At 41.1% G+C, this 13,746-nt stretch overlaps 1 protein-coding gene across 1 annotated transcript in view; it reads left to right on the top strand.

Annotated features, from left to right (window-relative positions):
• gfral (GDNF family receptor alpha like) overlaps positions 1–12,380 on the top strand; it is a 106,158-nt gene extending 93,778 nt beyond the window's left edge. The window contains exons 9-10 of the mRNA XM_048531878.2: positions 7,387–7,471; positions 11,981–12,380. Coding sequence (XP_048387835.1) covers positions 7,387–7,471; positions 11,981–12,026 — 131 coding nt within the window. The 3' untranslated portion in view covers positions 12,027–12,380. The remainder of the gene's footprint in view (positions 1–7,386; positions 7,472–11,980) is intronic.
• The last annotated feature ends 1,366 nt before the right edge of the window (positions 12,381–13,746 follow it).

Here is a 13,746-nt window from a genome sequence, read left to right as displayed (position 1 = left end):
TTGTCAATTACCACTATAATCCACCAGCAAGTGGTCGCGAGTAAGGTTATGGACTTTTCTCATGCAATGAAAGTTATTGTTAAGATTATAAAGTTGGTTTGATCAAGAACCCTTCAGCACTGCTTGTTTTAATCCCTACTTGGCAACTCATTGAACCAATCCTCCATGATGATGCAAGATGGCTAAGTAGAGGAAAGATCCTGCAAAGATTTGTAAAAGCCTGAATTTATCAGTTTTCCTGAATTGAGGAATGAAGTGTGCACTGAACTGTCGGCCAATGGAAGGTTGTTCGGCTTCAGATTGCTAACGGGCAGAATTTCAAAACTGAATCAAGAGAGCTGCAAAACACAAGGAAAGGACAGAGACACAGCTCATAGGATCTGTGCTGTGAATGCATTCAGTTTGAAACTGGGTCTGTGAGCCTCCGCAATTACAAAAACACTACAATGCATTCCAGATCTGGAGAAAATGCTAGGAAGAAAAGTCAAAGACAAGGGTAACAGTGCCACCCAAAAAAGCTCTGTCTACACCTGAGGAAGTTCGGAAGCGAAATCAACTTGTGATTTCGGGAATTTGAGGCTTGGATGTGGGAACGCCAATTAAATGGTTGAGGTGGAGGTGTACCCAAACTCTAGCACCTTTCCAGTGCAATTGAAATTCAATTCAGGGGGTGGGGGGGGGTGGGGGGGGGGGTCCACTGTTGATCTAACATAAGGGATAGCAATGTGTAGAGATGGATGAACATGGCTGGCCAAGCAGCTTCAGAGGAGCAGAGAGGCTGACGTTTTGGGCCAAGACCCTTCCTAGCATTTTCTGAAGAAGGGTCTAGGCCCGAAACGTCAGCTTTCCTGCTCCTCTGATGCTGCTCGGCCTGCTGTGTTCACCCAGCTCTACACGTTGCTATCTCAGATTCTCCAGCATCTGCAGTTCCTACTATCTCCACTTGACCTCCTGTCTCACCACCAATTCGGGCCCTTAGGTGGCAAATTAAGGACCACTTTAAGGGTCTGAGCCCACAGCCTCTGGGCTTCACCCAGTTGCAGCTGAGTTTGTCACCATGCAGCAGACCTGTGGGTGGGGGCAGTTGGGGTGTCCTCCCGGCCAAGGGATGGTAATACGATACAGGGTTGACCACTGATAGTCACCCACTTGATCTAGTCTCTTCTCTCACCCGACCCTTCTCCCTGCAATCCCCAACTCAAGAAATGACCCCGGCTGCCCCGTCCACACAAATGTCACCTTGGTGCTCTGATCCTGGAGGCCCTCCCAACAGCAACTATGGCCTCCCCCAATCCTCCTGTTGAGTGAAAGAACTACCAGCCACTGTCTGTTTGAGCAACACCTCTCACTCGGTGGAGTATCTGTCCCCACTCAGTGGACTTTGGGTCAAAAAATCAGTGATAGTCCCTCGAGCTGGTCTGACCCCTCAGTAAGTTTCCACACGTTACTTCAGTTTCTGAAGCAAATCATCAAATTCCAGGCTTTCAAAGGAAATCGATTGAGGAAGGGTGGTTTAAAAAAAATGTAACAAGCCTTAATGAAAATGGAGTTACGTAGCAATCAGTCTCGTTATGAATTTTGTCATGGTTTCTTTCATCGGTAATAACTCTGGAAGTGAATTTCACAGCCTCATAACAGTCTGAAAAGACATTTCTCTTGTCTTGAATCTCTTACACTGAAGCTTGTATCTATAGTCGCTCAGCCCAGACCTTTGCGCAACTAGAAATAGCTTCTTCCCAGTCATGCTGCCCCATCTTCTTATAATTTTAAATAATTTGTCAAATATTTTGACACATTTGCGTAGCCTCATATCAACAATGATGACAGCGAATCTGAATTGTCAGCTTGAAAACATTTGGTGGCCATGTGTTAGAGAGACCATGAGGCTAAGGAAACTTTCTTACGGGCCAGGAACAAACTGACATTTGCTGGAGGAGGATCTCAGACTGGGGAAACATTCTGGCAATGGCAACACTGTTTATTTCTGCGGCAGGATCAGGTTGTGCCAGTGCGGCAAATGAGGAACAGGCTATTTTTACATGTCACAGAACATTGCTGAGCTGAAAAATTGCAACATTATTTTTGTTTCAAATACTTCATTGATGGAAGAATTGACCAGAAATATCAAACCCGCACAGTTCATGTGAGGGGACAAAAAGACAGGGTGAAAACACTGAAGAATAGAATTTCATAGAATCTACAAAGAACCAACACAATTAGCACAGGGAGTAGCAGAAATCTAGGTACACCATCCTGGAATCAGCAGCTGGATAGATGCTGACTGAAAAAAACCCTTCAACAGACATTGTTTTCAGAAGATAAATGGCAATTCTTTGCTGGAAGGTCATAATGATGTCAACATGCTGCAAGTTAGAGATTGCAACATCTGAGTCTTCCAGACCAAATTTGAATCATGCTAAACTGTGGAGAAATGTTTGCAGCAACGTAATGATAGTACATTGTGTTTCATTAGGACTAAATTTATTTACACAGCTAAACTAAGTTTGATTTCAGCATCTACTTTCCAATCAATGGCCTAGTGCTGCTATTAATAGACTGTTAACCCAGAGTTCCAGGTAATATTCTGGAGGGTTGAATTTGAATCCTACCATGGCAGATGGTGGAATTTGAATTCAGTAGAAGTCTGAAATTAAGAGTCTAATGGTGACCATGGAACCGTTGTCAATTGTTGGGGAAAATCATCTAGTTCACTAGTGCTCTTAAGAGAAAAGACTGCCCCATGGCCTGGATTATATCAGACCCACAGCGGTGTGTTTGACACTGAAATGCCCTCTGAGTAACTAGGGATGGGTAATAAATGCTGGCTTAGCTAGCAATGCCCACATCCCAGGAAAGAACTTTAAAAAAGAAGAATTTGAGTTCAATAAAAATCTGGAATTAAAAGTCTAATGATCACCATGAAATTACTGTCATTGGTCAGGAAAAACCCAAATGGTTCACTAATGTCTTTTAGGGATTCATCTGCTGACCTTACCTGGTCTGGCCTACATGTGATACTAGGCCCACAGCGATGTGATTGACTCTGAACTGCCCTCTTGGCAATTATTGCTGGTCAAGCCAGTGACACCCACAACCCAGGAATGAATTTTTGAAAAAAACGTATTACCACTGCCTCCCTTCACCCACGTTTTATTACTCTGTTTCCTGCTCAACCTCTCAGTTTTAAAATTCCCATCTTTGTGTTCAAATCTTTCCTTCATTTCACTCTTCCTTATCTCTGCACTGTTCTCAAGTTCACTGTCAGTTAAGAATTTTCTAATACACCAACTCTGGACTTATCATATCACATAATCTATCATTTTTCTCGCTGTTAATTTTCCATATGGCTTCTACAAAGCAGTATTGTTTTTCTTCAATGCTAAAAAGGGCCTGTATGAATGGAATTTATTGCTAAGGTTTTTCTAAACAGAATGGCTATCCTTTCATTTGTCACCCCTTATTATAGATGAGTAGCTTCAGGCCATTTTGTACAGTCCAAAGCCAATTTCTAATCCTAACCATGTTTTGTAAATTGGTTCAACTCTCCAAAGCCAAAATTTCGGATCATTAAAATCAGAAACATGAAGCATTTGAATCTGATCACCCAGACCACATCTGACGCAAAATTCAAAGCCAAAGACCTGAAACCAAATCCTGGTATGTCTATATCCTGTATTTTTTGAACAACAGAATGAAGACATGTACCCAAGGGATAACTTAAGCAAAGTTTAAATGTAGATGGAAGAGTCATCTTAGCTGTTGAACAATAATTAGACATTTTAAAGTTCTAATCTCTGCCTGTAACAGCTCATTGCAGAATGCCATATCACTTTTCGCCAGCTGCGATGTGCTAACCACACTTTAAAACCTGTTCTCAATATTCATGTTAGTTACAGCCTTACCATTACATGCAATTTCTGCTGGAACAAAATAGTAGAAAGATAGCTGGGCAGATTAAAAACAGTTTCAAAAGTCTGTTCAGATAGCCTAGTCTTGCCTGAAAAGGTTAGGGTGGTGGCTAAGTGTGTAGCTTGAGGCAGAGCTTGCTCTAGGATTCAGTGCAGCTCAAATTCATCCAAAACAAAGACTTTTATCGTGCTGCCTTTTTTCTCTCTGTTTACACATCGTTCTGAGACAACCTCCTAGATCTGTACCTCACTGAGGACACTTCTTACAATCTGCCTGTTTGATGACTTAACATCATCTTACATGGCTCATATGTTTTATTATGTTGAAGGTGCCACATAAGTGTAAGTACTTTTTGTTGCTGTATTCCCCTACCATTGAATAGATCGTGAAATCCCTACAGTGTTGGGGCAGGCCATACCAACCCTCCAAACGGCATCCCACCTAGATTCACCCCACCCATTCCTGTAACCCTGCATTCTCCATGGTAAATTCACCTAACCTGCACATCATTGAACTGTGGAGGAAGCATGGGGATAATGTGCAGACTCCACACAGCCTGAGACTGGAATTGAACACAGCTCCCTGATGTTGTGAGGTAGCAATGCTGACCACTGAGCCATCATGCCACTCCTGTGCCCCTTGTCTCAGTCTCAGAGATAAACTTATTTCTGTAGTATTAAGAAAGTGACCAAGCTTTCATGACTACATACAAACATATGAATTTAGAGTGTGTGTAAGTCATTCGAGCTAGCTTTGTCATTTGACAAGATCATGCCTGATCAGATTATGGCCTTAACTCCACTTTCCTGATACGCCTGCACTGCATCGGAGCACACAAGCAACAGGAGATGCAATTCAACATCCTGAGTCAAATCAAACAGGAATGGTGAGAGTGAAGGCCTAAAAAGGATGAGAGGAGGAAAAGAGCTTGCTTTCATGACCAAAGCAGTTCATAATCAGTGACTATAGTTGCAATGCTTGTGTTGCAATGTAGGCATGGTTATAAAGAGGGAACTTAACATTTAATTTTTAGGCAGCAGGGTCCCAAAAGCAGCAACATAAGAATTGTATTTCTATGACTGGGCAATTTGTTTTAGCAATGTTAGTTGAAGGGACAGATATTGGTTGTGATACCAGGACAGCTCTGCTGTTCATTTTCAAAATGTGCTCTAAAAGCTAGCACATTGACCAGTGTGGGCAGACAGGACTCTGCTTTAATGTCTAATCTGAAAGGTCAGAGCTGTAAATGTCAAGCCCCCCAATGCCTCGAGAATTTCTACACTTGATCAATTCTGTGAGGGACTCTTAAAGAAAACACTCAGAATGAGATTTCAGAAGTCAGTGAACTGCTATTTTAAAACTCTGACACATTCTCAGATCACTCACTAACAAGGCTGGGCTGTTGAATCCAAAACCGAGTACGTGACATCTCTAGCCATTGGGTTTATATGGTGTATTTTGGTGCACAAACAAAAGCTAAGATCAAGTATTTTTTCTAAAAGTTACTCAACTCTTATGACCACATAAGGAATTAATAAGACTATTTATCAATCAATATCCCTTGAAAACGAACATTGATGTGAAAGCAAAGCAAACACCAAGGGGAGATAGTGATACAGGGAAATATCACTGGACTAGCATTACAGACGTCAAGAGAATTTTTTTGGATTTGTAGATTGTCCTACTATGGCAGCAGATGGATGTGAAATTTAGTCACTAAATTTGATCTAATTAATAAAGAAATCTGTAACTTAATCTAGAAATTGAGTTCTGAAATGATCATCAATTTTCATAAAAACACGTCTGGTTCACAAATGCTCTTTATGGGAAGAAATCTGTTCTTACACATGACTTCAGGCCCACAGTCGTATAAGTTTACTCTTAACTGCTTTCTGAAATGGCCCAGCAAGTCACTTGATTCAAGACTAATGACAGATGGGTAAGAAATGCCAACCTTGCCAACGACAAACACAAAGAGAGAACTTTGTTTTAAAATTAGCTTTTTCCACAGGGAAGCACTCTGTTTATCAGTTTAGCCAAATAAACTCTGTATAAATACAAATCGCCCAAAGTAATTTGAAGTGACATTTTTAAAAAATATTACCACAGTGAAGTGACAATTAAGTACTTACCACAGTTTGCTTTTCAATGAAAACAACATACTCCAATTTCTGGAAAAGCTTGTTGAAAATAAAAGCAGGGAAATATTATGCTAATAGTTTGTGTTCAGCTGATTATATCAGTTTAAACATTTTCCCTTTCATCCCTAATGGAGAAAAATGCTTTAGACATGAAAACCTGGCTGTGTGCATCTGAGATCTATTTTGTTGCAAATTGAAAGTATACCTCTTTTCAGAATTGACCACAGTTTGTTGCAGCCATCATCCCTTTAATTAGCATTTGATTATTAACTGCATATGGAAGTGTAATGAAAAGCTGTAATGAAAAAGAGAGCCCATGAGAAGCTCCTGTGTGGGGGCTAGGAAAAGTTAAACCAGGTGTTTGTTATTTTCGCACGAGTCTGCAAACTATGAAATAAACTGACTCCATGGCACACTGCCCAATCTCTATCACTTAGGAGAAGGGAGTCTTTGTTAAAGACAGCAGTCTTAAATATAGAGAATTAAAACATGCCCAAGATAAATCAATGTACTTTTTACTTTGAACCTAATATTGTTCCATCTTCCTTTCAGCTTTACTACCATTTAGATCATTATTGTTCTGACAATTTATTATCTTTATAAAGCATGCTTGCTTTAAGTGAATTGTGTTGCCTGAAGGTAACTGGAAAAAGGTCAAGAGGTGGCAGCATATGATACCTATTCAGAATGCAGAAGCAACAGACAGTTCCATAGGCTTCATTACTGCTAGACCAAGGGACTAAGTGGCTATTGAGCACAGGCAGCTTTTACATTACTAGATGATAACATGTTTTCATGAGTTAGCGCAAACCTTATTATCTCTGCTTTGTAATGAAAATGGAAAACTGTTTGTATTAATGCAATGAATGGTATCCCACATGTTCAGGTGTAAACAATATTTGTCAAAGTGATTGCTGAAACTGGTGTGAAAAAATGAAAGGTAAGTCATTGACATTTCATCGCAGTGTAAAATGCCACACAATATAAATTGATATGGTTCCGAGGAAGGGTCAATGACCCGAAATGTTGGCTCTGAGTTCTCTGCACAGATGCTACCAGACCCGTTCGGCCTGCTGGCAATTTCAGTTTTTGTTTTTATTTCTGATTTCCAGCATCTGCAGTTCTTTCAGTTTTTAAATGGAATCTTTCTTTTAGTCATGATTCTTATTCAGATCCATGTAAGAACCTCATTTGGCATCAGAGAGTAGAACAGTTTCATAAGAACAGTGCTCAACAGGCAATGACAATCAATGAAAATATCTGATATCTATAAATGAATCCTTGTGTATCTTGTGTTTTACCATAGATGGCACACAAAACTGTCTTTTTTCCTCAGGTATAATGATATGTGCCATCACTTATGTCTGTGGAGTCACAGTCATCATTGGAGTTGTCGTTATTGTCATCTTGTGCAAGACAAGGTGAGGAACCATTGCCATTCTATAGGCTGAAAGGACTATTGTTCAAAGTGAAAATTTGAATGAGGCCATTGTCTAGGTGAAACAGCATGGTCTCTCCTTTTTTTGTTGGAATGTTAGTTTAAAAGTATTTTTGCATGCAGATTTATGTGCTGTCTGTTGAAATACAATTCCTATTAACTTTGATTAAGTCACCCTCAGTTAGGAAGCTTTTCTTATCAATCAGAGTCAAGTTAGAGTTGCGATTAAATAAACATGACTGAGCTTGCTTAACTCTAAAATAGTTTGGATATAGGCTGCTATCAATGTCACAAAAAAAGTTTTGGTGGGGGGACGCGGTACTGATGATGTCAAATGTGAGGTGAGATGCCATTGGATTGGACAGCTGCTGAATCTGATGCCCACTAACAGCATGAGTGAGGATCATATCATGTCACATCCAGCAATAGTTATCACCCCCAAGTCAGTGTGTGGGAAACAAAGAGCTTCCACAGGTAACAACAGCATGTTGCTGTCGTAAGCACAATAGCACTTTCTTCCTTCTGCATTTCCAGCTGAAATGAGAAGTGATGCCCTGAAGATGCCAAATCCAGGATTGGTGAGCTCAATACTGAGCCAAGCATCCAGTAACATTAGTGCTTTGTTACAGTGCTGTACCATTCTCTGAACAGCAATCTAGTGTGGCTTGTCACACAGTGACAAAAACTGCACCCTGGGAAGGCAACTTGAGGGGGGCTTCTGTGGCTGGCTGACTGTGATGAGGCTACCTGCCTCCACAAGAGGAATTGTGGCCTTTGACTCCCCTGTTGTCAGGACCTTAGGCCGCACTCCCGACAGTGACTCAAGAAGCAACAGTTAGTGAGGAGGAATGGAAGTAAATGCGCCTTGGCTTTATCTCTGTAGTTGTTTTGATTTGGCAGACGGGTAAGGAGCAGTCACTGGTGATTGAGCATTGTGAGCGCATGGATAGTGACAGAGTATTGTATGAAGTATTGGTTAAGGTGGTGGTCATCTGGGAAAATGCCAAAAAGTAGCACTTAGTAAATCAAACAAATTGCCTAATTGTGTTAAAAGGCTAATAGTGAGCTGAAATAGTGAAATAATCCTGTCACTGTAAACAAAAAGTCATAACAATAAGCCTGATTTTTGAAAACTGAAGTTCCAAAGTAATAAGTTGATAATTCATGAACAATTAATAAAAATTACTACTTTAAAAAGTGCTGGGCAGCAAAAATAACTAATAAAATCTTTTATTTTTCCACCCCAGTTAAGAAACAAAGCTAAAGAAAGAGAGACTCGGACCAAGCTGTCCAAGGAAGGGGTTGGGGTGGGGCCACCCAAGCCAAGCTAAGGAGTTTGGGTTTAACTAACAGTGAACTTGCATCCATCTCTGGTCGCCCACACACTGCCCAATATTCAACAGAATTCAAACTGAAATGGAGTCAGAAGTGTGTTGTCTTCCTCCTTGGATTATTCTCCATTCTAACCCTGCTTTATGGTGACAATCAGCTCATTTGTCACTGCCATGGCTCAGCGATTGGCACCTCTGCCTCACGGCACCAGGGACCTGTGTTCAGTTACAGCCTCAGGTGACTGTTGGTGTGGAGTTTTCTCATTTTCCCTGTGTCTGTGTGGGCTTCCTTCCACAGTCCGAAGATGTGCAGGTTAGATGGATTGGCCATGCTCAGTTGCCCATAGTGCCCAGGGATGTGTTGGTTACGGGGGATTTGCCATGTGAAATACAGAGATACGATAAGACGGTGAGTCTGAGCATGATGTTCTCTGTAGAGTCGGTGTGCACTTGTTAGCCTGATTAGCTTGTTTCTATACTCTAGGGATTCTCTTCTAGACCAGTTTTTCATTGATTTCAAATCTAACCACCTGGCACCATAAAACAGTAAGAAATAGGCACAGGCATAGGTAGTGTGGCCCATTGAGCCTGATTTGCAGCTGTACCACAATGTTTAGCACTGCTGCCTCACTGTGCCAGGGACACAGGTTTGATTCCAACCTCGGGTGACTCTGCGGAGTTTGCACATTCTCCCTGTGACTTTGTGGGTTTCCTCCAGTGTCCTCGTACAGTCCTAAATTGTGCAGGTTAGGTGGATTGGCCATGCTAAATGTGAGGTTATGGGTAGAGGGTGTGTCTGCGTGGGATGTTCTTCAGAGGGTTGGTGTGGACACATGGGCTGAATGGCCTGGTTCCACACTGTAGGAATTCTATGATTCAATAGGATTATGGCTGATCTGACTTAAGTCAATTTCCTGCCCATTCCCATTACCCTCGATTTCTTCTACTGATCAAAAATCAATCTACCTTAGCCTTAAGCAGATATAAGAACTCTACCTCTATATCTGTCTGCGGCAAGTCTCACAACCTACTTAGAGAAGAAATTCCACCTCACGTCAGTCATAAATTGGCACCCCTCTATTCTGTCACTATACCTTCTGGTCTTACACTTCCATGACAAAAACACCCTCTCAGCATTTACCCTGTCAAGCCCCTTAAGGATCCTATGCATTTCAATGAGATCGCCACTCCTTGTAAACGCCAGTGATTAAGAGTCCTAATCTGTTTAGCCTTTGCGTACGACGGCTCCCCCCCCATACCGGGATCATCTTAATGAAGCTCCTCTGAATCTCTTATGCAACATGTTGGCTGACATAATGACATTTCAAAACATCCTGGATGTGTCAGCACCTATACAAAGTTTCAATAAGAGAATGAAAGTTCATCTTGATGTTGCTCCAAACCATTTTGATCACCATTTCCTTTCCCACTTTAATTACCTACCCTGTCTCGATCACCATTAATCTCTCTATCACCTTGTAACTGAACGTCTTGTTTTGTGACCAGAACCTGCTACTTCCTTTTTCTATGTTGTTTTGGTGTTACCTGGAGCTCAGAGCTTAGCACTGTTGCCTCACAATGCCAGGGACGCTTGTTCAATTCTACCATTGGGTGACTGCCTGCATGGAGTTTGCATGTTCTCCCCAAGTTTGTGTTGGTTTCCACTGCCATTTCCTCCCATAGTCCAAACATGTGCATGTTAGGAGGATTGGCTGTGCTAAATTACCTATAGTTGGTCCAGTGATGTGCAGGCTCGGTGGATTAGCCATGGGAAATGTGGGATTGCAGTGATAGAGAGGTTGGGTGGGATGCTTTTTGGAGGGTCAGTGTGGACTCAGTGGGCCAAATGGCCTGCTTCCAAACTGCAGTGATTCGATGCATAGTCCTTTCACAGGAACTTATTGGGAAAGTAAATAGAGTGTAACTGAACCTTAATTTACTGAGGCAGATAGTTCGTCTTGCAAAAACTCTCTGGCATTCCTCAATTAAGAATTCTGTATAGACTGTCTATATAGTGACAGGAGTATTGGCATAAGTCCATAAGGCCCCACTGAAAGTGGTGCTTTATGAATGAACTATCCATCCATCATCTTAATATATATTAGATACCTCCACTGTCATAAATGCACATGCTTCAAACCTGTGATCCAGACAAGCATTTTTTGATTCTTGGCACATTGTTACTATGCTTCCTTGATTCTTGAAAGAACAATACAGAAAACAAACTGTTGTACTATGTGCCCGCTCCACAGCTGATGCTTTAGTTTTGTTGGAGGTTGATAGGTGGGAGAGGGTGGTCATGGTGTGGGGGAGATTATTAAATCTGCCTCACCACCGGGAGGCCAGTTGAAGTAGAAATAGGCATTACCCTCCCATCTGATTCAGCCAGTAGTAATTTTAAATTGCAGGTACCAAGGACACCAACTATATACTTTGGATAGCCAGATCAGGCCTAAATAGTATCAAATGGATTCTACTGCATTATTAACTCTCGTTCTGAGTGATGAGGCCCCTGGTGTTTCTCAGTAAGAGGAACCAGTTAAGTTATTTCAAAAAAAATTAGCTTCCTTGTAGGTCTGGCAGGTTGCCTTAATGGGTCCCACAAGAAGATTCACTCTCCCTGAGCTTGTCTTTCCCTCCTCTGATTGTCTACAGAGAGCCCACTTCCCAATCCTGACTCTACCTTGGCTGCCATTCCCTTTGGAGCTTCTGCCAGCTTTTATCTTCATTATTTTCTCAACCTCTGTTCTCCATTCAAACATCAGGGTCAGACAGCTGTCCATTCTGCAAAATATAAGTAAAGCCCCACTGTTAAAATGGCAGGCTCTATGTATTCACTCACCCATGGACTGAAATTGACCTGGTAGTTTAAAATTCTGATTAGCAATGGTATAAGTTTGTGAAAATTACTGCCGACTACATGCTACTAGCAAGATTGCTCTGCTCCTAATCAGACTGAACTGCTGACCTGTAGTTCAAACTTCTGAGGTGCGTGTTGAGTCAGATTGGAACACATGTTCACATAACATTTGTAAATTAACTCATTAACAGCAGAACAACTCCACTAGAAATAACTGCTCCCTAACAAGTTAAGCACTTACGTCAATACCTGATTCTGGTTCTTGCGAATAACACACTCTTGCAATTGTGTTTCCTTTCAGGACGTGTCAGACACCTAAACAGGCTGCAAAAACCTCAACTTGTTAAATGAGCATGAAAATCCTGAAACTTTGGCAATGTTGGAGGAAATATTTCTGTAGACGACATCGTCTCTTGTTGTGTCATGGCATTATGGATATTACAAACCTGTATGGTGTGCATGTATGAAACTATACTCGACTGCCACTGGCATAGCTGTTTGATAAGCTGTATTTGCATTGGTGTCAGGGATTGTTTACTGGATTAAACTGAATGATCCATAGATCCCAGCGGAAAATATTTCTGGATAGGATGGGATTGTTGGAGAGGGATTGCTACATGCTGCCTTATCTCTAATCCATGATCCCATTGAGGAGTCTTTGCACTGCAAGAGTGGGATCATTGAATTTATCCTGATGTGAATAAAAGGGTTCAGTGTTGTACTGCTTGTTGTTTTTGTAAATTACCATGTTAGTATTGATATGTAAGTAATTTATGAATAATGTCCAAATAATTCTAATAAATGCCCTTTAAAACATAGTAATGTTTATACAATGTGATGATGCTTCTGAATCACTTTTGGGTTGCATTCATTCTGACTCTGCCTTCTAAGGACTTTGGCCTGAAAAACAGTTAATTTTCAGGAGCTACTCAGCCAACAGATACCATAATATTGCAGACAGCTTTCAGGGAAACCTCTATCTGGAAGAGCACCATGACATACTGACAGTGATGGGAGGCAGGGGTATCTGCTGGCATTATTCAAAGCTGTCAGTAACATATGTACTTTAAAATCCTGAGCTTCTTACTATTTCCCATTTGTACTTGCCACCTGCTGATCTCATCAATCACAACCTGGCTCTTCAATGGAAAGGTCTCAAATCAGCACTATTTGAAGAGGTCCTATTGGCAGTTTAGATGTATAAGATTATGAGGGTAATGGACAGGGTAAATAGAGAAGCATTGTTCCCTTTGCTTGAGGAGTCAATCACAAGAGGGCATAGTTTTAGGGTAAGGGGCAGGAGATTCAAAAGGGATTTGGGAAAAACCTTTTCAACTCAGTGGGTGGTGGGAACCTGGAATGTGTTGCCTGGGAAGGTAGTGGAGGCTGGAAACCTGACAACCTTTAAAAGCTAATAAAATGTGAGGCTGGATGGAATCTCCAGCATTTGCAGTTCCCATTATCTCTGATACTATTTTAACCTTTAAAAGCTATTTGGATGAGTACTTCAAATGTCTTAATATTCAAGGATGTGGGACAAGTGCAGGAAATTGGGATTAGCGTACATTTAGTTGTAGTTCCATCAGTTCACATACAATGGGACAAAGACCCATTTGTGCACAGTATGAATTTATGAATCTCTGGATTTAGTTGCTGCTTTTTTATGTCTGGCTGTAGCTTTATTTGATAGGTTGTATTACCCTGAAAAATTTCACTTCGTCTGAAAAGGAAGAGGTTTTACTGGTCCTTCATTGTCATTTCTGTTTGCCTGAAAACTTTCAGTCATCTGCTTTTGTTCTCTTCAGATCTTTCTCTATTTTACTCGCTTTTCATTACACATCCACGCTTTGTCTTATCTGTAATTTTCAAAATTGTGCCCTTGTAATCCAAGACCAAGTCATGAATATATTTCTAAAGCAATAGTGATCTTAATAGAACATTTTGGAACTCTAATTTATACCTCCCTTCAGATTAAAAAAAATAGTTAAACCACAACTCTCTGCTTCCTATTCCTCAGCCTATTTAATATCCCTGCAAATAATGCCATTTTTTCTCCACGACTTTCAA

Source organism: Stegostoma tigrinum, chromosome 4, assembly GCF_030684315.1.
Source record: "Stegostoma tigrinum isolate sSteTig4 chromosome 4, sSteTig4.hap1, whole genome shotgun sequence".
Lineage (NCBI taxonomy): Eukaryota > Metazoa > Chordata > Chondrichthyes > Orectolobiformes > Stegostomatidae > Stegostoma > Stegostoma tigrinum.
This window is presented reverse-complemented; position numbering and strand designations above follow the sequence as displayed.